Source organism: Carassius carassius, chromosome 25 (assembly GCF_963082965.1).
Source record: "Carassius carassius chromosome 25, fCarCar2.1, whole genome shotgun sequence".
In the NCBI taxonomy this organism is placed as follows: domain Eukaryota; kingdom Metazoa; phylum Chordata; class Actinopteri; order Cypriniformes; family Cyprinidae; genus Carassius; species Carassius carassius.
The window spans coordinates 1,072,417-1,095,265 of record NC_081779.1 but is presented as its reverse complement, the minus strand read 5'-3'; the positions used below and the strand labels follow the sequence as shown (position 1 = coordinate 1,095,265).

The window sequence follows — 22,849 nt, the reverse complement described above, 5'->3', positions numbered from 1 at the left end:
GTGAGGGGGGGGGTTGGGATGAGGAGGGGTGAGTTGGGGTGAAGTGAGGAGGGGTGAGGTGGGGTGAGGAGGGTGAGTTGGGGTGAGGAGGGTGAGTTGGGGTGAAGTGAGGAGGGGTGAAGAGGGTGAGTTGGGGTGAAGTGAGGAGGGGTGAGGTGGGGTGAAGTGAGGAGGGGTGAGGTGGGATAAGTTGGGGTGAGGAGGGTGAGTTGGGGTGAAGTGAGGAGGGCTGAGGTGGGGTGAGGTGAGGAGGGTGAGTTGGGGTGAGGTGGGGTGAGGTGGGATGAGTTGGGGTGAGGTGGGGTGAGGTAGGATGAGTTGGGGTGAAGTGAGGAGGGGTGAGGTGGGGTGAGGAGGGGTGATGAGGGTGAGTTGGGGTGAAGTGAGGAGGGATAAGTTGGGGTGAGTTGGGGTGAGGAGGGTGAGTTGGGGTGAGGTGGGATGAGTTGGGGTGAGGTGGGGTGAGGTGGGATGAGTTGGGGTGAGGTGGGGTGAGGTGGGATGAGTTGGGGTGAAGTGAGGAGGGGTGAGGTGGGGTGAGGAGGGGTGATGAGGGTGAGTTGGGGTGAAGTGAGGAGGGATAAGTTGGGGTGAGGAGGGTGAGTTGGGGTGAAGTGAGGAGGGGTGAGGTGGGATGAGTTGGGGTGAGTTGGGGTGAAGTGAGGAGGGGTGAGTTGGGGTGAGGTGAGGAGGGGTGAGGTGGGGTTAGGAGGGGTGAAGTGAGGAGGGGTGAGGTGGGGTGAGGAGGGTGAGTTGGGGTGAGGAGGGGTGAGTTGGGGTGAGGTGAGGAGGGGTGAGGAGGGTAAGTTGGGGTGAAGTGAGGAGGGGTGAGGTGGGGTGCAGTGAGGAGGGGTGAGGTGGGATAAGTTGGGGTGAGTTGGGGTGAAGTGAGGTGGGGTGAGGAGGGTGAGTTGGGGTGAAGTGAGGAGGGGTGAGGGGGGGGGTTGGGATGAGGAGGGGTGAGTTGGGGTGAAGTGAGGAGGGGTGGCGTGGGGTGAGGAGGGTGAGTTGGGGTGAGGTGGGGTGAGGAGGGTGAGTTGGGGTGAAGTGAGGAGGGGTGAAGAGGGTGAGTTGGGGTGAAGTGAGGAGGGGTGAGGTGGGGTGAAGTGAGGAGGGGTGAGGTGGGATAAGTTGGGGTGAGTTGGGGTGAGGAGGGTGAGTTGGGGTGAAGTGAGGAGGGGTGAGGTGGGGTGAGTTGGGGTGAAGTGAGGAGGGGTGAGGTGGGGTGAGGTGAGGAGGGGTGAAGAGGGTGAGTTGGGGTGACGTGAGGAGGGATAAGTTGGGGTGAGTTGGGGTGAGGAGGGTGAGTTGGGGTGAAGTGAGGTGGGGTGAGGAGGGTGAGTTGGGGTGAAGTGAGGAGGGGTGAGGGGGGGGTTGGGATGAGGAGGGGTGAGTTGGGGTGAAGTGAGGAGGGGTGAGGTGGGGTGAGGAGGGTGAGTTGGGGTGAGGTGGGGTGAGGAGGGTGAGTTGGGGTGAAGTGAGGAGGGGTGAAGAGGGTGAGTTGGGGTGAAGTGAGGAGGGGTGAGGTGGGGTGAAGTGAGGAGGGGTGAAGAGGGTGAGTTGGGGTGAAGTGAGGAGGGGTGAGTTGGGGTGAAGTGGGATGAGTTGGGGTGAGGTGGGATGAGTTGGGGTGAAGTGAGGAGGGGTGAGGTGGGGTGAGGTGAGGAGGGTGAGGTGGGATGAGTTGGGGTGAGGTGGGGTGAGGTGGGATGAGTTGGGGTGAAGTGAGGAGGGGTGAGGTGGGGTGAGGAGGGGTGATGAGGGTGAGTTGGGGTGAAGTGAGGAGGGATAAGTTGGGGTGAGGAGGGTGAGTTGGGGTGAGGTGGGATGAGTTGGGGTGAGGTGGGGTGAGGTGGGATGAGTTGGGGTGAGGTGGGATGAGTTGGGGTGAAGTGAGGAGGGGTGAGGTGGGGTGAGGAGGGGTGATGAGGGTGAGTTGGGGTGAAGTGAGGAGGGATAAGTTGGGGTGAGTTGGGGTGAGGAGGGTGAGTTGGGGTGAAGTGAGGAGGGGTGAGGTGGGATGAGTTGGGGTGAGTTGGGGTGAAGTGAGGAGGGGTGAGTTGGGGTGAGGTGAGGAGGGGTGAGGTGGGGTTAGGAGGGGTGAAGTGAGGAGGGGTGAGGTGGGGTGAGGAGGGTGAGTTGGGGTGAAGTGAGGAGGGGTGAGGAGGGTGAGTTGGGGTGAGTTGGGGTGAGGTGAGGAGGGGTGAGGAGGGTGAGTTGGGGTGAGGTGAGGAGGGGTGAGGTGGGGTTAGGAGGGGTGAGTTGGGGTGAAGTGAGGAGGGGTGAGGAGGGTGAGTTGGGGTGAGGTGAGGAGGGGTGAGGTGGGGTTAGGAGGGGTGAGTTGGGGTGAAGTGAGGAGGGGTGAGGAGGGTGAGTTGGGGTGAGGAGGGGCGAGTTGGGGTGAGGTGAGGAGGGGTGAGGAGGGTGTGTTGGGGTGAGGTGAGGATGGGTGAGGTGGGGTTAGGAGGGGTGAGTTGGGGTGAAGTGAGGAGGGTGAGTTGGGGTGAGGAGGGGTGAGTTGGGGGGTAAAGTGAGGAGGGGTGAGGAGGGTGAGTTGGGGTGAGGAGGGGTGAGTTGGGGTGAGGTGAGGAGGGGTGAGGAGGGTGAGTTGGGGTGAGGTGAGGAGGGGTGAGGTGGGGTTAGGAGGGGTGAGTTGGGGTGAAGTGAGGAGGGGTGAGGAGGGTGAGTTGGGGTGAGGAGGGGTGAGGAGGGTGAGTTGGGGTGAGGAGGGGCGAGTTGGGGTGAGGTGAGGAGGGGTGAGGAGGGTGTGTTGGGGTGAGGTGAGGATGGGTGAGGTGGGGTTAGGAGGGGTGAGTTGGGGTGAAGTGAGTTGGGGTGAGGAGGGGTGAGTTGGGGGGTAAAGTGAGGAGGGGTGAGGAGGGTGAGTTGGGGTGAGGAGGGGTGAGTTGGGGTGAGGTGAGGAGGGGTGAGTTGGGGTGAAGTGAGGAGGGGTGAGGTGGGGTTAGGAGGGGTGAGTTGGGGTGAAGTAAGGAGGGGTGAGTTGGGCTGAGTTGGGGTGAGGTGGGGTGATTTGGAGTGAGGTGGGGTAAGGAGGGGTGAGTTGGGGTGAGGTGGGGTGAGGAGGGGTGAGTTGGGGTGAGGTGGGGTGAGGAGGGGTGAGGTGGGGTGTCGGGGTCACGTGACTGATGGATGCAGAGCGCTGGGTGACGCTGGACTCTAGAGACTGACTTGGAGAAGCTGGCCAGGCTCTGCACCACCTTGGCGATGAGCGTGAGGGTTCGAGAGGTGCGTTCAGACGGATACTCCTGCGTCAGACTGAACAGAGACGGAGACATGATGGCCGGACACAGGAAGCGCAGGAACAGAGACGAGCTGATGAGACGGTCAGCGATGTCCTCCCGGCCGCGCTCAGCACAGCGCACACGCCACGACGCAAACACCTCCTTCAGTTCGCGAGGAAACAGGCTGAGGAGAGAGAACACATCCCATCATGCACTGCTCCCCCTGGACGATGGGAGCTGGGTTACATGTGGTTTCTAGTCACTGTCTGGTTCCAGCTGGTCTAGACGGTGTGTTGACCACGTGTGGACGAGGCTGACCTTTACATAATGATACATAACCCTACTATTAAAAGATCAACCAGTGTATCTGTTTAGCTTCATGTCATGTGACCAATAACTGGCCTCAGAGATCCGTGAACAAGGGAATGTGTGCTAGAGACAGGAACTGACCAGTGAGAGTTGATGATCTTGCAGAGCGCTAGTTCGCAGCACATGCGCAGGTTAGCCTGATGGTCTGAGAGCACCGAGGGAGGCGTTCGCATCGGATCTACCTCACAGTTCTCCTCCGACTCGTACAGCGCACGGATGAACTCTCCTGCAGAGCAGAGCACCATCACCATCACCATCACCATCCTCACACACACACAGACACACACACACACACTCACCGATGGTGTCTCTGAGATAGCGGTGTGCGATCAGCTTCAGGAACTCCTCGATGGCTTTGGTGGCCAGTGTGTTTTCTCTGAAGATCAGATGCTCGCGCTCCATGAAGCGGTCCACCTCACACATGGCCATATCAGACAGGAAGTCCTGCACACACACACACACACACACCTGACATCAGCTCAAAACTTCAGAGGAATACTTTTAATTCCTTTATTATGTAAAAAGTTTTAACGTTTGTGTTTTAATCATGTCTACATAATTTTTAGTGCACCATGTTAAACTGCATGAAAGTGAGAACAGCTGGCGTCTAGCTGAAACAAGAAAATTTTACAGTTATAAATATTTTAATTCCGTTAATACTTACTTTATTTGAAGAATATTTTTTATGGTTTAGTTTTATTATAATAACCCTGTTTCCTAAACATTTTCAACTTCAAACTTCCACACGTTTTAAGATTTTTTCTGTCAATTTTTTTTAGATGATAATTAACATATTTAGCATTTCATTTCAACACACGATTACGTTTCCCGCACTGACTGCATACATTTGAAATATTTTAAATTCATCTAAGCTTTAGAATAATATTGACACTGATTACATTTATTTAGAAAATATGTATTATTTTTAGAACATATGTTTTCAGGTATAATGTTTGCTCTTATTTACAGATAAAATCATTATCGGGTTTTATTTAAAAACTAAAACTAAAAACTATATAGACATAAACAAAAACTAATAAAAATGTGCAATTTTTTTAAAATAAAAAATTTAAACCTAATTCAAAATATTAATAAAAACCATAATAGTAAATTGATATATCGGCCGATATTTGGCATTTTTGTTTTGACCAATATATTGGAAGCAGGACTTTTATTTTGACAGCGCTGGGATCTTACAGATTGTCCGTACTGAACTGGATGCACTATTAGTTATAGTGTTTACTTCCTTTTATTTGCACTTTTAGCAAAGTCTATAAAATGCTATTCCATTCTCTTTTTTTCATAAAATGAACCGGAACACAATTCCTAGCGACTGCTGTGCATGTGTCTTCTCCTGTGTGTGTGTGTGTGTGTGTGTGTGTGTGTGTGTGTGTGTGTGTGCATGTGTCTTCTCCTGTGTGTGTGTGTGTGTGTGTGTGTGTGTGTGTGTGTGCATGTGTCTTCTCCTGTGTGTGTGTGTGTCTTCTCCTGTGTGTGTGTGTGTGTGCGCATGTGTCTTCTCCTGTGTGTGTGTTGTGCATGTGTCTTCTCCTGTGTGTGTGTGCATGTGTCTTCTCCTGTGTGTGTGTTGTGCATGTGTCTTCTCCTGTGTGTGTGTGTGTGCATGTGTCTTCTCCTGTGTGTGTGTGTGTGTGTGTGTGTGTGTGTGCGCATGTGTCTTCTCCTGTGTGTGTGTGCATGTGTCTTCTCCTGTGTGTGTGTGTGTGTGCATGTGTCTTTTCCTGTGTGTGCGCATGTGTCTTCTCCTGTGTGTGTGTGTGTGTGTGTGTGTGTGTGTGTGCATGTGTCTTCTCCTGTGTGTGTGTTGTGCATGTGTCCTCTCCTGTGTGTGTGTGTGTGTGTGTGTGCTGTGCATGTGTCTTCTCTTGTGTGTGTGTGTGTGTGTGTGTGTGCATGTGTCTTCTCCTGTGTGTGTGTGTGTGTGTGTGTGCATGTGTCTTCTCCTGTGTGTGTGTGTGTGTGTGTGTGTGTGTGTGTGCATGTGTCTTCTCCTGTGTGTGTGCTGTGCATGTGTCTTCTCCTGTGTGTGTGTGTGTGTGTGTGTGCATGTGTCATCTCCTGTGTGTGTGTGTGTGTGTGGGTGTGTGTGTGTGTGTGCTGTGCATGTGTCTTCTCCTGTGTGTGTGTGTGTGGGTGTGTGTGTGTGTGTGCTGTGCATGTGTCTTCTCCTGTGTGTGTGTGTGTGTGTGTATGTGTGTGTGCATGTGTCTTCTCCTGTGTGTGTGTGTGTGTGTGTGTGTGCGTGTGTTTGTTTTTATTACATAGTGGGGTCCTCAACACGTTAGCACACTCACATAGTGGGGACCGAAAACATAGTGGGGACCAAATCCCCGGTCCCCACAATGTTTTGCTTGTAATCGGCTCAGGAGGCGGTGCTGATATGGCTAGTACAGTTTTTTTCTTGATCCCCTCCATGAACAAAAACCGGATTTCTGTGTGTGAGTGTGTGTGGCTGCGCTGCTCTACAGCGCCCCCGTAGCCGGGTCGCGGAACTGCACCTCTACACACACACATGACGTAATATATGAAGGTACACATTTTTTTCAACTGCTCTTGCGCAAGTCGCTTAATTAAACGACAAAACCAACTTTAAACAGTGTCTGTCAACGGGAAAAGTACATTCTTACAGGTAATTAACCTACTTATTGAATTATGTAATATAATATTAACAAATAAACATCACAAATTCGAATTATTTTAAGTATGTTTATGTGATGGAGTTTTCTAATGCGATTAATTAACGTTAAAGGTTTTATCAGAATCAGAATCTTTGAATGTGGCGAATGAACTATTGATAAACTTAAATTTCACGTCGTTATATAATTGAAAGTGTTTACTTGTGCGTGTAACTGGTATTGTAAAGTGTTATAAAGTGCGGCGTGGCGGGAGATTGTGAGACCGCGTGACCTCTCTGAGTCACTGGAACCGGAGGAGCGACTTGAGGCAGCCTGTTGAGATGAGACCGAGAAGAATAAAACCGTTAAAAGAAGCGGAAGATCATGTTCTCCGTTGCATCGACAAGACCGACGCACTGGAGGCCAAACACATAAACGATTATAAAGGTAGGTTTGTAAAGAACTTAGATGTTGTCGTGACTGATTGTGATTAGCACTATGGCGCTCCCCACATGATGCGGGAAATATAAATATATTTCATGGCCATGAATAGGAAGTCTTCCACGAATGAATTGTGAAACTGCTAACACCAGGGAATAAAACAGGAAATCGTGGCCACGAATAAACAAGGCAGCGAATGATTTCTTATTTTTGTTACCACGATATAGCAAAGAGCCTATAAGTTAGTACTGAATAGTAAGGCCTAGGTAACGTATTGCTAGCAAGACTGGGTTTCTGAATTGGCAACGTTATGAGTGGTAAATTTACAGTAATCACATACGTTGTAACTATGATTTAAGTGGTTTAAAAACACTAAATATTGATTATATGAACCATGATTATTTTATGGGATCTGGGTCCATTGGGATATAAAGGATATTGTGTTTGTTTGTTTTAGCAGTTTTAAATTGCTCTTTGTGATAGTATCTAAATTAATGAAAGAAATAAGCATGAACTATGAAAGAATGTTGAATACATTGGTTAAATATTACAAAGCATAAAAGTTGTTTACAGTTGGCTAACCATCAATTTATTAGTTACAGGTCTACAAGGAATTGTATTAACAATTGTATTTACCCCCTTTTTTCAGGTCGTGGAGTGTTTGCCTTAATTCCTTTTATTAAAGGAGATTTTGTTGTCGAATATAGGGGTGAAATGATCACCTTAATTGAAGCCGAACAAAGAAGAGAGGCCAATCAAGAATTTTTTTTTATGTTTGACTTCATCTGGCAGAACAAGAAGTGGAGGTAGTTGTTTTTTGTTTGAATACATTTGAAAATTTACAGAAAAAAAAAGTAATTTTCATTTTGTTCAAATCCAAATTTTTCTTGTTGTAGTTTGTTAGGCTAAACGATCAATTTTTGTTTCCTGAAGCATTGATGCAACTCATGAGGATGGCACCCTTGGCCGCCTTATAAATGATGATCACATAAACCCAAATTGTACAATGAAAAGGATTATCGTTGAGGGAAAACCCTGTTTGTGCCTATTCGCTGCAAGAGATATCATTCCTGGAGAGGAACTCACATATGACTATGGAGGAAGTCACTGGCCTTGGAGAAAGGTTTGGCAAAATGTATTTTACTACTTTTATAATTTGTACAGTAGAGGAAATGGAAAGTTTCTAATTAAAGACCCAGTATGTGCATTTTTTTTAGATTAAAATATATAAATAAATTACTAGAACAATGCTATATATTTTTGTTGACCTCCATACATTATCCCTAATGTTTCCAAGAATGTTTGAAACCAAAAGAAATCAGTTATTTTAACCAGTGTAGTGGTGTCATTGCATCACCTGTCAACAATGTCATACCTGCATGGAAACGTCAAATAAATAACTTTTTTTTTTCTTTTTGTGGTAATACAAATTTATCTAAGGGAATAAAAGCCTTTACAAAGGCTTAAAATACATATATAACAGCAATGAGGCAATAAAGATTTTGGTTCAATCAAGGATCAAAGCAAGTTATATAGTTTTATTGAACAAAAATGTTAGAATACATAATGTAATATTTAAAAAATATATAATCATAACTTAAAGGGATACTCCACCCCAAAATGAAATTTTTGTCATTACCATTGGTACAATGTTGTTCCAAACCTTTAAAAGCTCTGTTCATCTTCAGAACACAATTTAAGATACATTTTATAATAAATCCGGGAGTCTTGTGACTGTCCCATTGACTGCCTGGTAAATAACAGCATCAGGGTCCAGAAAAGTTTGAAAGACATCCTCAGAGTACTCCATCTGCCATCAGTGGTTCAACCTGAATGCTAGGAAGTGACAAGGATTTCCTCTAAAATGTCTTAAATTGTGTTCCAAAGACGAAAAAAGCTTTTATAAGTCTGGAACGGCATGGGGGTAATTGATTAATTACTAAATTTTCATTTTGGGTTGGAGCATCCCTTTAAGTGTACTATCCCCCAGTTTTACAGACAAGGTTTAAGCCTATAGTAACAGAAATAAGATAAGGAAATCCTTTAAAGTACTTGTTTTGCGAGTACATGTTCGGTGCTATATGCACGGCTTGCAGCCAAAGTCCTTTAATAGTCTTTGTTGCAGCGCTTAAGTTAAAATACTGAATGTGATTTAATAAAATGATATGTTAAAATGTGTGCGTATTCTGTGGACATAACCCTGGTAACGCTCATCTGTTTTCAATGCAGCTGTAATAAAAGTATACAGAATATGTAACTTAATCAAATAAATGAATATATAGGCTACAACCAACTGTATTTGGTGTTTTGTGCCCAATAATTTTTTATTTTATTTTTTTTTATTTTTATTTTTTCATTACATTTTGGGCACAAAAAAAACAAATACAGTTGGTAAATAATAAAATAAATAATAGTATCAGAATACATTTTAACTGATAAGAGGAACACACATTTAACTCATGACTCATAGACTGCTTTTGATTTACAGTTAGTGCTGTCATAAAATTACGATTATGTGTGCACATTAAATTATCCTGACTCATTGAGCCTGGCTCAAATTAGTGAGACTGCGTGAGCTTAAATAGAACGTGTGTAGTGTGAGGGGCATTGTTTGTCATCCATAGCAACAGTAACTAAGGGTGGGCGGGTATTGCGAGTGGTCAATTGAACTGTGGCCTAATTCTGGTTTAGTCTAAGCTCTGTCTGTGAAACTGGCCTAAGTTTTATCCAATCCTTATTTAATATTGTCTAACAACAATTAATTCAAATGTTCACTTGATCATTAACATTTGGCTATTTCTTTACAATAGAATTGCTACAGCTACTGTCACTTCTTGAACAAGAACATGTGGACATCAAAACATGCAAACTGCTTTAATTTAGTTTTTTTCAACGTGATGAATTTTCTATGAGCAGAATATTTAGGAAGATAATGTATTGTCCTGTGTTAGTGTAGGTTTAATTTATCTTTTATTTAATGGAATAGCAGCCTTAGTGAATTCACAATAGCACTTTGCTAAAGTAAGAGTTTTAAATGGTTTAAATGCATAGTGCAGCCTTAGGAAGTGGTTTTAAAGCGTTTCATGGATTCTCATCCATGGAATGCACCACTTCGGATATTTTGCCAGTTAATCAACAGTTAAAATAGTAATCATAAATTTTTTAAAATGGAGTACTCCTTATGTAATCATGACATCCCTTCTGTCTATCAGTCTTTCTTTTCTTTTGTCTGTCTCTGTCGGTCGGTCTGTCTATTAATTTATTACATGTGGTTTTGACTTGGGAAAGTCTTGCACACTGTTTCCAGTGTTATGTACGTAGTGGGGACCTGTAGTTTTAGGAAAGCCATTCAAACCCTATGGTACCAAATACACACATTTCACAGGTTTAGCATAGTGGGGACCTTGTCTAATAAGTGATGACTTGTAACTATTTTTTAAACAACTTTATTATAGCCTCCATGCAATGATGATGACAACATGACAGCCATAGAGAACTGCTCTGAGGATTCTGTAACTACTGCAGGCACTTCACGATTCACAGCTGAGGTATGTGTATTTATTATCTCTCTCTGTGTCTTTGTCTCTTTATCTGTCTGTGTCTGTCCATCTGTGTCGGTCTCTTTATCTGTCTGTATTTCTGTCTGTCTCTCTATCTGTCTCTGTCTGTCTGTCTGTGCCTGTCTGTCTGTTTCTCTGTCTGTCAGTCTCTTTATCTGTCTGTGCCTGTCTCTGTCTGTGTTGGTCTCTTTTATCTGTCTGTATTTCTGTCAGTCTCTTTATCTGTCTGTGCCTGTCTCTGTCTGTGTCGGTCTCTTTTATCTGTCTGTCAGTCTCTTTATCTGTCTGTCTGTCTGTATGTCTGTGTCAGTCTCTTTATCTGTCTGTGCCTGTCTCTGTCTGTGTTGGTCTCTTTTATCTGTCTGTCAGTCTCTTTATCTGTCTGTCTGTCTGTATGTCTGTGTCAGTCTCTTTATCTGTCTGTGCCTGTCTCTGTCTGTGTCGGTCTCTTTTATCTGTCTGTATTTCTGTCAGTCTCTCTGTCTGTCTATGCCTGTCTCTGTCTGTGTTGGTCTCTTTTATCTGTCTGTCAGTCTGTCTGTGTCGGTCTCTTTTATCTGTCTGTGCCTGTCTATGTCTGTCTCTGTCTGTGTCGTCTCTTTATCTGTCTGTGCCTGTCTCTGTCTGTCTGTCGGTCTGTCTATTAATTTATTATATGTGGTTTTGACTTGGGAAAGTCTTGCACACTGTTTCCAGTGTAATGTACGTAGTGGGGACCTGCAGTTTTAGGAAAGCCATACAAACCCTATGGTACCAAATACACACATTTCACAGGTTTAGCATAGTGGGGACCTTGTCTAATAAGTGATGCCTTGTAACTATTTTTTAAACAACTTTATTATAGCCTCCATGCAATGATGATGACAACATGACAGCCATAGAGAACTGCTCTGAGGATTCTGTAACTACTGCAGGCACTTCACGATTCACAGCTGAGGTATGTGTATTTATTATCTCTCTCTGTGTCTTTGTCTCTTTATTTGTCTGTGTCTGTCCGTCTGTGTCGGTCTCTTTATCTGTCTGTATTTCTGTCAGTCTCTCTATCTGTCTCTGTCTGTCTGTCTGTGCCTGTCTGTCTGTTTCTCTGTCTGTCAGTCTCTTTATCTGTCTGTGCCTGTCTCTGTCTGTGTCAGTCTCTTTTATCTGTCTGTGCCTGTCTCTGTCTGTGTTGGTTTCTTTTATCTGTCTGTGCCTGTCTCTGTCTGTGTTGGTTTCTTTTATCTGTCTGTCTGTGTCGGTCTCTTTATCTGTCTGTGCCTGTCTCTGTCTGTGTCGGTCTCTTTTTATCTGTCTGTATGTCTGTGTCAGTCTCTTTATCTGTCTCTGTCTGTCTGTGTCGGTCTTTTTATCTGTCTGTGCCTGTCTCTGTCTGTCCGTCGGTCTGTCTATTAATTTATTATATGTGGTTTTGACTTGGGAAAGTCTTGCACACTGTTTCCAGTGTAATGTACGTAGTGGGGACCTGCAGTTTCTTTATTTGTCTGTGTCTGTCTGTCTGTTTTTCTATCTGTCTGTATGTCTCTGTCAGTCTCTTTATCTGTCTGTGCCTGTCTCTGTTTGTCTATTAATTTATTATGTGGTTTTGACTTGGGGAAAGTCTTACACACCGTTTCCAGTGTTATTATCTCTGTCTGTATATTTGTCTCTTTATTTGTCTGTGTCTGTCTGTCTGTGTCAGTCTCTTTATCTGTCTGTGCCTATCTGTCTCCGTCTGTGTCGGTCTCTTTTATCTGTCTGTATGTCTGTGTCAGTCTCTTTATCTGTCTCTGTCTGTCTGTGTCCGTCTTTTTATCTGTCTGTGCCTGTCTGTGTCAGTCTCTTTATCTGTCTGTGCCTGTCTATGTCTGTCTGTCTATTATTTTATTATATGTGGTTTTGACTTGGGAAAGTCTTGCACACTGTTTCCAGTGTAATGTACGTAGTGGGGACCTGCAGTTTTAGGAAAGCCATACAAACCCTTTGGTACCAAATACACACATTTCACAGGTTTAGCATAGTGGGGACCTTGTCTAATAAGTGATGCCTTGTAACTATTTTTTAAACAACTTTATTATAGCCTCCATGCAATGATAATGACAACATGACAGCCATAGAGAACTGCTCTGAGGATTCTGTAACTACTGCAGGCACTTCACGATTCACAGCTGAGGTATGTGTATTTATTATCTCTCTCTGTCTCTTTATTTGTCTGTGTCTGTCCGTCTGTGTCGGTCTCTTTATCTGTCTGTATTTCTGTCAGTCTCTCTATCTGTCTCTGTCTGTCTGTCTGTGCCTGTCTGTCTGTTTCTCTGTCTGTCAGTCTCTTTATCTGTCTGTGCCTGTCTCTGTCTGTGTTGGTTTCTTTTATCTGTCTGTCTGTGTCGGTCTCTTTATCTGTCTGTCTGTGTCGGTCTCTTTATCTGTCTGTGCCTGTCTCTGTCTGTGTTGGTTTCTTTTATCTGTCTGTCTGTGTCGGTCTCTTTATCTGTCTGTCTGTGTTGGTTTCTTTTATCTGTCTGTATTTCTGTCAGTCTCTCTGTCTGTCTGTGCCTGTCTCTGTCTGTGTTGGTCTCTTTTATCTGTCTGTCTGTGTCGGTCTCTTTATCTGTCTGTCTGTGTTGGTTTCTTTTATCTGTCTGTATTTCTGTCAGTCTCTCTGTCTGTCTGTGCCTGTCTCTGTCTGTCTTGGTCTCTTTTGTCTGTCTGTCAGTCTCTTTATCTGTCTGTCTGTCTGTCTGTGTTGGTCTCTTTTATCTGTCTGTCTGTGTCGGTCTCTTTATCTGTCTGTGCCTGTCTCTGTCTGTGTCAGTCTCTTTATCTGTCTGTGCCTGTCTATGTCTGTCTGTCTATTAATTTATTATATGTGGTTTTGACTTGGGAAAGTCTTGCACACTGTTTCCAGTGTAATGTACGTAGTGGGGACCTGTAGTTTTAGGAAAGCCATACAAACCCTTTGGTACCAAATACACACATTTCACAGGTTTAGCATAGTGGGGACCTTGTCTAATAAGTGATGACCTTTAACTATTTTTTAAACAACTTTATTATAGCCTCCATGCAATGATGATGACAACATGACAGCCATAGAGAACTGCTCTGAGGATTCTGTAACTACTGCAGGCACTTCACGATTCACAGCTGAGGTATGTGTATTTATTATCTCTCTCTGTGTCTTTGTCTCTTTATCTGTCTGTGTCTGTCCATCTGTGTCGGTCTCTTTATCTGTCTGTATTTCTGTCTGTCTGTCTGTGCCTGTCTGTCTGTTTCTCTGTCTGTCAGTCTCTTTATCTGTCTGTGCCTGTCTCTGTCTGTGTTGGTTTCTTTTATCTGTCTGTGCCTGTCTCTGTCTGTGTCGGTCTCTTTATCTGTCTGTCTGTGTCGGTCTCTTTATCTGTCTGTGCCTGTCTCTGTCTGTGTCGGTCTCTTTTTATCTGTCTGTATGTCTGTGTCAGTCTCTTTATCTGTCTCTGTCTGTCTGTGTCGGTCTTTTTATCTGTCTGTGCCTGTCTCTGTCTGTCCGTCGGTCTGTCTATTAATTTATTATATGTGGTTTTGACTTGGGAAAGTCTTGCACACTGTTTCCAGTGTAATGTACGTAGTGGGGACCTGCAGTTTCTTTATTTGTCTGTGTCTGTCTGTCTGTTTTTCTATCTGTCTGTATGTCTCTGTCAGTCTCTTTATCTGTCTGTGCCTGTCTCTGTTTGTCTATTAATTTATTATGTGGTTTTGACTTGGGGAAAGTCTTACACACCGTTTCCAGTGTTATTATCTCTGTCTGTATATTTGTCTCTTTATTTGTCTGTGTCTGTCTGTCTGTGTCAGTCTCTTTATCTGTCTGTGCCTATCTGTCTCCGTCTGTGTCGGTCTCTTTTATCTGTCTGTATGTCTGTGTCAGTCTCTTTATCTGTCTCTGTCTGTCTGTGTCCGTCTTTTTATCTGTCTGTGCCTGTCTGTGTCAGTCTCTTTATCTGTCTGTGCCTGTCTATGTCTGTCTGTCTATTATTTTATTATATGTGGTTTTGACTTGGGAAAGTCTTGCACACTGTTTCCAGTGTAATGTACGTAGTGGGGACCTGCAGTTTTAGGAAAGCCATACAAACCCTTTGGTACCAAATACACACATTTCACAGGTTTAGCATAGTGGGGACCTTGTCTAATAAGTGATGCCTTGTAACTATTTTTTAAACAACTTTATTATAGCCTCCATGCAATGATAATGACAACATGACAGCCATAGAGAACTGCTCTGAGGATTCTGTAACTACTGCAGGCACTTCACGATTCACAGCTGAGGTATGTGTATTTATTATCTCTCTCTGTGTCTTTGTCTCTTTATTTGTCTGTGTCTGTCCGTCTGTGTCGGTCTCTTTATCTCTGTATTTCTGTCAGTCTCTCTATCTGTCTCTGTCTGTCTGTCTGTGCCTGTCTGTCTGTTTCTCTGTCTGTCAGTCTCTTTATCTGTCTGTGCCTGTCTCTGTCTGTGTTGGTTTCTTTTATCTGTCTGTCTGTGTCGGTCTCTTTATCTGTCTGTCTGTGTCGGTCTCTTTATCTGTCTGTGCCTGTTTCTGTCTGTGTTGGTTTCTTTTATCTGTCTGTATTTCTGTCAGTCTTTCTGTCTGTCTGTGCCTGTCTCTGTCTGTGTTGGTCTCTTTTATCTGTCTGTCTGTGTCGGTCTCTTTATCTGTCTGTCTGTGTTGGTTTCTTTTATCTGTCTGTATTTCTGTCAGTCTCTCTGTCTGTCTGTGCCTGTCTCTGTCTGTCTTGGTCTCTTTTATCTGTCTGTCAGTCTCTTTATCTGTCTGTCTGTCTGTCTGTGTTGGTCTCTTTATCTGTCTGTGCCTGTCTATGTCTGTCTGTCTATTAATTTATTATATGTGGTTTTGACTTGGGAAAGTCTTGCACACTGTTTCCAGTGTAATGTACGTAGTGGGGACCTGTAGTTTTAGGAAAGCCATACAAACCCTTTGGTACCAAATACACACATTTCACAGGTTTAGCATAGTGGGGACCTTGTCTAATAAGTGATGACCTTTAACTATTTTTTAAACAACTTTATTATAGCCTCCATGCAATGATGATGACAACATGACAGCCATAGAGAACTGCTCTGAGGATTCTGTAACTACTGCAGGCACTTCACGATTCACAGCTGAGGTATGTGTATTTATTATCTCTCTCTGTGTCTTTGTCTCTTTATTTGTCTGTGTCTTTCTGTCTGTGTCAGTCTCTTTATCTGTCTGTGCCTGTCTCTGTCTGTGTCAGTCTCTTTATCTGTCTGTGCCTGTCTCTGTGTCTGTCTATTATTATTATATGTGGTTTTGACTTGGGAAAGTCTTACACACCGTTTCCAGTGTTATTATCTCTGTCTGTGTCTTTGACACAGACAGAAAAACAGACATATAAAGAGACAGTCTCTTTATCTGTCTGTGCCTATCTGTCTCTGTCTGTCAGTCTCTTTATCTGTCTGTGCCTGTCTCTGTCTTTGTCTGTATCTTTTATCTGTCTGTATGTCTGTGTCAGTCTCTTTATCGGTCTCTGTCTGTCTGTGTCGGTCTCTTTATCTATCTGTGTCTGTCTGTTTTTCTGTCTGTGTCGGTCTCTTTATCTGTCTGTGCCTGTCTATTTCTGTCTGTCTATTAATTTATTACATGTGGTTTTGACTTGGGAAAGTCTTACACACTGTTTCCAGTGTAATGTACGTAGTGGGGACCTGTAGTTTTACGAAAGCCATACAAACCCTTTGGTAACAAATACACACATTTCACAGGTTTAGCATAGTGGGGACCTTGCCTAATAAGTGATGCCTTGTAACTATTTTTTAAACAACTTTATTATAGCCTCCATGCAATGATGATGACAACATGACAGCCATAGAGAACTGCTCTGAGGATTCTGTAACTACTGCAGGCACTTCACTATTCACAGCTGAGGTATGTGTATTTATTATCTCTCTCTGTGTCTTTGTCTCGGTCTCTGTCTGACAGGGATTTTCTCCCTTCCACTTCATTTTCATATTTTTCTTTCTTTTTTGTCCTTAACAGCCTTTGGTTGATTATTCGGACAGCGAAGATGAGGTTTTGTGTTCTAAAATTATGACATCTTTTGAAAAGGTATTTATTTGTATATTTTCTTCCGTTTGTTTTTACCTGCCCCATACCTAAATTGCACTATTTTTAGCTCAATAATGTGAAGTAAATTTAAAAGGACAAATAAAAATTGAAAGAGGACCATCTTTTGGACCTTCTTAAAATCTGTTTTCTAAATGCAAGTTACTATTGTGAATATCGTTTCACACCCATAAGACATTCGTTAATCTTCAGAACACTAATTAAAATATTTTTGATGAAATCCAAGTGCTTTCTTTCCCTCCATCTGAAGTTAGAATGGCAAAATTATTATAATCTGTTTTCTGAAGATGAATAAGGGTCTTATGAGTTTGGAACAACATGAGGATGAGTAATGTTTAATGATAGAATTTTCATTTTTGGGGGAACTATCCCTTTAAATTGATAGACATGGATCGAGCATTTAACAAATGTTGATTTAATAGATACAGATTTTACACATTAATTATAAAGTGTAAAAAAAGGCAACAGTTATTTTTCATTATATGATAAACATACTTTTTTCTAGATCATTTAAAACTTGTCATTCTGATGTTTTTTGTTTGTTTTTTTAGAGATCTGTGATTTGTGATGATTCGGATGATCTCTTTGAAAAGTCCAGTGTAAACAGTAAAGATGACCATACAGACATTCAAGATGACATCAGACGGAATCATGCATCATTTGCAATGAGTGAACAACATTCCGCTTGTACCACAGCATCCAAAAGAGCAAAAAACACCAGAGTAAGTGTTAATTACTTTAATAGCTTGGATAGAATAGAGTAGAGAATAGCCTATGATGGAGGATTAAATGAACTGAATGGTCATTGTCTTTCAAGGCTAGAGGGAAGATTGCTGAGTACTCAGATGGTTCGAGTGAAGATGAGTTATCTGTTAGTGAGGAGGAGTATATTCCTGACACATCAGAGAGTTACACATCAGATAGTAGCATGAGCTTTATTGCTTCACCAAAAGGTAAAGGAAAAAAGTTACAGACTTTGCCAGTCCGGACCAGTTCAGCTGTGAACAGAATCAAAAAGTTCAGCATTAAAAGCAGCGGTGACTTAGGGAGCTCCCAGAACCACGACATAGCCAAAGTTCCTGACACATCTTCCATTCTTGACAGCGCAACATCAGTAGTTATCCCAGCTATAATTAAAAAGAGAGGTGGATTGAGAATGTACAGCAAAAAACAACAGTGCTTTTTTTGTGACGGTGCTTTTACAAAAATTTCTAGACACCTGGAACGAAAGCATAGAAATGAGGTAGAGGTAGCGAAAGCATTAAGTCATCCAAAGGGCTCAAAAGAAAGGAGGATGCAACTGGAGTATCTACGTAACAAAGGGAACTTTGCTTACAATAGTACTGTTATTAATACAGGTGCAGGACTGATGATTCCGCGGAAACTGCCCAAAAAGAACCTGGATGGGGAAAGTTTTATGCACTGCATTTACTGCAAAGGACTCTTCTTAAAGAAAACTCTGTGGCGACATGTCAAGGTTTGCAAATTCAAGCCTGGTGACGAGAAGCCGAAACCTGGAAAAACCCGTGTCCAGGTTCTTTGTGGCTTTGCACAACCTCCCCCACCAGGAGTAACTCATGGTGTTTGGAAGCTGTTAAATTCAATGAACCAGGACCGAGTGGCCCTTGAAACTAGAAATGACTGGTGCATTTTAGAGTTAGGAAAGCATCTTTACAACAAGTATGGATCAAGAGTTAAAATGCATGAACACATCCGCCAAAAGATGAGGGAGCTTGGAAGACTCCTAATATGTGCGAGAGAGGTTTCCCCCCTTACATCTATTAAAGAGCTCATTCATCCCACAAACTTCATGCATACCATCAATGCAGTTAAAAGGGCTGCTGGCTACAATGAAGAGACCAATGTATTTGAAAAGGCTAGTGTGGCTGTGAAACTTGGACAGAGTCTGAACAAAATCGCAATGCTCATTGAGAGCCACTCTACTATTAGTGGAGATGAAGAGACAGGAAAAATTGCGAACAGCTTTCAACAGCTTTATCAGTCTAGATGGCCTGAATACATTTCTTCAACAGCCCGGCGAACACTGGAGGAAGCAAAGTGGAATTCCCCACAATTACTTCCATTCACTGAAGATGTTAAACTCCTTCATATATATCTTGACGAGCAAGAGAAGACCTATCGCAAACTATTGTTAACACAGCCATCATCTCAGCACTGGGCAAAACTGGCCAAGATCACGTTAACTCAGGTTATGCTTTTCAATCGTAGACGAGAAGGGGAAGTGTCACAAATGCCGTTGTCTGCATACATCTCCAGCAACCAATCGGAGGCTCATCCAGATATTAGCATGGCCCTCACGGATTTAGAAAATAAACTATGTCAGTACTTCAAGCGTGTAGAAATCAGAGGCAAAAGAGGCAGAAAGGTTCCTGTGCTTCTCACACCTTCCATGCAAGAATCAATCAGCCTGCTTATTGAAAATCGGAGTAGGTGTGGAATACCAAATGAAAATCCTTTCCTCTTTGCACGTCCATCTGCAATGACGTTTTTCAGAGGCTCTGATTGCATTCGAGAATTTGCTGTTGCATGCAGCGCAAAAAATCCTCAGACTCTTACTTCAACAAAGTTGAGGAAACAGATCGGGACACTTTCTGAAGTTCTTAATCTTAGCAACACAGAGCTAGATCAGTTGGCAGACTTTCTAGGCCATGACATTCGAGTTCATCGTCAATTTTACAGGTTACCCGAAGGCACCCTCCAACTGGCCAAAATTAGTAAAATTTTTCTGGCCCTCGAAAAAGGACGCTTGGCAGACTTCAAAGGGCGAAATCTTAATGAAATCAACATTGATCCAGAAGGTACTATACACTGTACACAACATGGGTTCAGATTTTGGGAATGCTTTGAATAACATTACCTTGTGTTTTAAATTATATATTTCTGTATTTTCTACCTTTAGAGGAAGTTACAGTGGACAGTGATTTGGAGGAGTCCCCTTCTAGTTTGAAAGGTAATGATTACATGTTGTCAGTTTGTTCCATTTATGTTTGCCCAATTAATGGGACATCGGTTGCCCATTTCTGAGTTCATGAGTTGGACTGATTCACGGAATGTCCGCAAAATACCCGTCTGCTGACTCTGAAACCCGGAAGCAGTTCAAGTGGATGATGTAGCACGTCGGCATTGTGGGATTATTGAGAGCGCAGAGAGAGAACAAAACAAAACGCTGTTTTGAAGCGAATTAGAAGCACAAAGCGAGGATTCAGCAGACGTGAGAAAGGCGTTTATAAAGCATATTGTGACGAGTGGGGCGGGGACCGAGGCGGGAACTGGCGGACAATCAAATAAAGACTTTAATTCCAAAATAAACACAAAACTCTTTTGTATCCTTCCAATCTCCTCCATGGGACTTGAGACCGGTGGGTTGAGCAAGTGTCGCTCATCTTCAATCACTCCACCGGCCTTGCTCCGTTCCCACGGCTCTCGGCCCCGCCCCACTCCTCACACATATTTTATATATATATATATATACTTAGTGTTTATTGCTCTTTTGAAGCTGACAACTCAACCATCTGGAGTCCGTTGACGTACACTATATGCCGAAATTGTCACAGATGGGTCTGTTTCTTCCTCTTCTTATCACAGCACTCGCCCAAACCTGGCTCCTGATCAGGCACACCTGCACCCCATGAGCGCTCCAATTAACTCACTCATCAAGCCCCACATAAAAGCACACACCTCAGAATCATTCACCAACTGGTCTCGTAAACTCTACGTGGACTCTACCCTTGGTATCCTTATCCTAAGCAAGCTATTACCTACCTATGAATCTTACCACCTGTCTCCTTCCTCAGTGATCCCTTCCGTCTCCAGCTCAATTCTCCAGTCGAGGTGTCTGTTTCCCGTCAGTCCTGGTCTCCACTCTTCGTCTCTACGAGTCTCCTGTAAGGCAAGAAAGATCAAATTATTTCCTGGATCATCCTCTAGACGAATCTCAGTGCTGGCATACTCACCTGAACAATCTCCACTCAGCTCCTTTGCTGTCCTGTTGTTTAATAAACTTCGCTGTTGTTTACTTACCTCTTAGTCCGACCAGTGACCATTACAGAAGATCAAACCAATACAGAAGATGAGGCTTGAGCTGGCATCCATTAATGTGGACCCGAGGGATGGTGAGCATAGCCCTTCAGGAGCCACAATTTTTATCCTCCATGACGGCCAAGATCTAGAGGGTTTTGTGCAGGAGTTTGTGAATTATGGTCAACTCGCCGCATTAGGATGACCTTACCTTAATGGAGGGATTCTGGTGCAGGTTGAAGGAAGATATCCATCTCTTCATGCTGAGAGCTGATCCATGCTGGTCATTGAAGAATTACATTAACTTCGCGCTGTGGATCGCCGGATCAGACTTCACCGTGGACGAGGCGAATTCCCGTCCGCAGTCGTCACATGTGGCTGCCCCTCCGCTATCAGTTCCACCTGCTGTTCCCCAGCTGAGCTCGGATTTTCCAGCTGCCGGTGCCTCAAGTCCTGAATCACTGTCCGTGGCTCCGCTGTTCAGCCCGCACTCATGCCCGCCACCATCCATGGCCAACACGAGTCCGTAGCCATCCACGGCTCACTCAGGCTGGGTTCCATCTGTGGCAAAGTCTGTGCCGCTGACCAAAGCAAGATTAATGCCGCCAGAGGGTTCCATGGCAAGCCCCGTTAACATCAAGATGCCCGCACCTCGCAAGTCCCGTTTAAAGCCTGCTCCTCGGAAATAACCTCCCCTGTGGCCGATTCCCCAGAACTCACCCTAGTTTCTCCTGAGCACCCAACAGTTCCTGTAGGCAAACCAGGAGGGACACTTCTCCCGGAGTTCTCAGCTCCTCTCCTCCCCTCAGAGCCTTCATCTCCCTTGGCTCCACTGGTTCTGTCCAGCTCTCCTCCTCCAGAGCCTCCGCTGGTCCCGTCCAGCTCCGCTCCTCTAGAGTGTCCTTAAGTGCCAGCTTCTCCTGAGCGCCCACCAGAGCCCACTCCTCCTCAGCGCCCCCATGAACCTAAGACCCTGGACTTTCCCAAGAATATTTTTTTTGGGGGGGGGGGCTATATAGCCATGGCTGAATTAAGGGTGGGTAGGCTATGGGCCAAGGTTATCATCCTCGAGCTGCCTGCTCCGCCATGGCCCCCCAGGTACCTGATCCGCCATGGCCTTCTGGATCTAGGCTATAGAATATGGATATAGGCTACATTATCCCATACATTTATTTATTTGTGGTGGTTGAAATTGCTAAATAAACACGAGCACTGCACATTTCAAAATTAATATTGATATCGGAATGATATCTTATAGACCGAAATTAAGAAATGTATTGTGATGTAAATTTTGGCCATATTGTCCTGCCCTGACCCTGACGGCACCTCAGGAACTTTGTATTCTTGAGATGACTGTCTTTTTGCTGCAGAGACTTGTCAATACTCAAGACTGGCTTAATTTTTGCTTTCAGAATGCACCACAGTATCATCACCGCAGCACACTGTTTGTGAGAACAGCACACTTCCAGAAGACCCAGTCTCCAAAAAAAAGAGAGGTATGATCATTTTACTTACACCTCACTTATTGCTGATTGTCCTGAAAAAAAATTTCCTTTTGCATCAGGATTCTATTTACAACATGTTTTTGACGCATTTTAGTATTCTAACTATGGGTGAGCCAATTAAAGGGATAGGTGCTGTTGATTTAGGGATCAAGGGAAGTCGTGGCCTAATGGTTAGAGAGTCGGACTCCCAATCGAAAGGTTGTGAGTTCGAGTCCCGGGCCGGCAGGAATTGTGGGTGGGGGGAGTGCATGTACAGTTCTCTCTCCACCCTCAATACCACGACTTAGGTGCCCTTGAGCAAGGCATTGAACTCCCAACTGCTCCCCGGGCGCCGCAGCATAAATGATGCCCACTGCTCCGGGTGTGTGCTCACAGTGTGTGTGTGTGTGTGTTCACTGCTCTGTGTGTGTGCATTTCGGATGGGTTAAATGCAGAGCACAAATTCTGAGTATGGGTCACCATACTTGGCTGAATGTCACTTCACTTTACTCTCCCTCAGTGCTAATGTATCCGCTGAGAGAGCAGCCTTAGCTCGGCTAGTGCTTCCCACATTTTCCGCTGACTCTGATGTCTGTGTAGTGATTAAGAGGTACACTTCGTTTTGGGTAGGCTATATCTAACATGCATTCGTGGTCTCATGAATCTATTAGTTGTTCCTGGTCGTCGTTTTGGCTGAGCACAAATTATGTTTAACTTTATATATTTATTCGGAATTTTACCAAATTAAAACTGACATTAACAAAAAGAGGCAGAGTTGTGCCTATGTCGTGCTTTCCCCCATACACCACGCCTACCAAGTAAGGGTACTATTGGCAGTGAAAGCACAAGCCTGATCAAGGTTACCTGTACCGAATCGAATTGAACTGTACTGTACCGTACCACTCATTTGCATAAGACCACTGGTTAATGCATTGTTTATGCAAGTGCTTGTCATGAGTAAAATGCTAATGT

At 44.2% G+C, this 22,849-nt stretch overlaps 3 protein-coding genes across 5 annotated transcripts in view; 2 read left to right on the top strand and 1 right to left on the bottom strand.

The window, feature by feature from the left end:
• LOC132103864 (ras/Rap GTPase-activating protein SynGAP-like) overlaps positions 1 to 22,849 on the bottom strand; it is a 103,799-nt gene that overhangs the window by 11,288 nt on the left and 69,662 nt on the right. For both annotated transcript variants that reach the window (XM_059508929.1, XM_059508930.1), the window contains exons 10-12: positions 3,911 to 4,055; positions 3,693 to 3,837; positions 3,190 to 3,426 (exon numbers count right to left, since the gene is read on the bottom strand). In XM_059508929.1, the coding sequence (XP_059364912.1) occupies positions 3,190 to 3,426; positions 3,693 to 3,837; positions 3,911 to 4,055 (527 nt within the window). The remainder of the gene's footprint in view (positions 1 to 3,189; positions 3,427 to 3,692; positions 3,838 to 3,910; positions 4,056 to 22,849) is intronic.
• On the top strand, positions 6,149 to 15,302 carry LOC132104806 (histone-lysine N-methyltransferase PR-Set7-like). Its single transcript, XM_059510341.1, has 8 exons — positions 6,149 to 6,261; positions 6,496 to 6,694; positions 7,338 to 7,494; positions 7,622 to 7,811; positions 10,144 to 10,236; positions 11,093 to 11,179; positions 11,927 to 11,957; positions 15,289 to 15,302. Exons 2-8 carry the CDS (start codon positions 6,589 to 6,591, stop codon positions 15,300 to 15,302), a joined length of 678 nt encoding a protein of 225 aa, XP_059366324.1. The 5' UTR covers positions 6,149 to 6,261; positions 6,496 to 6,588.
• Positions 15,270 to 22,849, top strand: part of LOC132103863 (uncharacterized) — a 7,955-nt gene continuing 375 nt past the window's right edge. The window contains exons 1-7 of one of the 2 annotated variants that reach the window (XM_059508927.1): positions 15,270 to 15,381; positions 16,065 to 16,157; positions 16,269 to 16,337; positions 16,907 to 17,077; positions 17,173 to 19,174; positions 19,276 to 19,326; positions 21,806 to 21,889. In XM_059508927.1, coding sequence (XP_059364910.1) covers positions 15,313 to 15,381; positions 16,065 to 16,157; positions 16,269 to 16,337; positions 16,907 to 17,077; positions 17,173 to 19,174; positions 19,276 to 19,326; positions 21,806 to 21,889 — 2,539 coding nt within the window. In that variant the 5' untranslated portion in view covers positions 15,270 to 15,312. The remainder of the gene's footprint in view (positions 15,382 to 16,064; positions 16,158 to 16,268; positions 16,338 to 16,906; positions 17,078 to 17,172; positions 19,175 to 19,275; positions 19,327 to 21,805; positions 21,890 to 22,849) is intronic. The other variant, XM_059508928.1, reaches the window with a different exon arrangement.

Excerpts from the sequence above, each read along its gene's own strand:
- LOC132104806 (XM_059510341.1), top strand. The coding sequence starts at position 6,589 with ATGAGACCGAGAAGAATAAAACCGTTAAAAGAAGCGGAAGATCATGTT. Across the intron at positions 6,695-7,337 it reads ACACATAAACGATTATAAAG|GTCGTGGAGTGTTTGCCTTA; the intron begins GTAGGTTTGTAA and ends CCCTTTTTTCAG. Across the intron at positions 7,812-10,143 it reads GTCACTGGCCTTGGAGAAAG|CCTCCATGCAATGATGATGA; the intron begins GTTTGGCAAAAT and ends ACTTTATTATAG.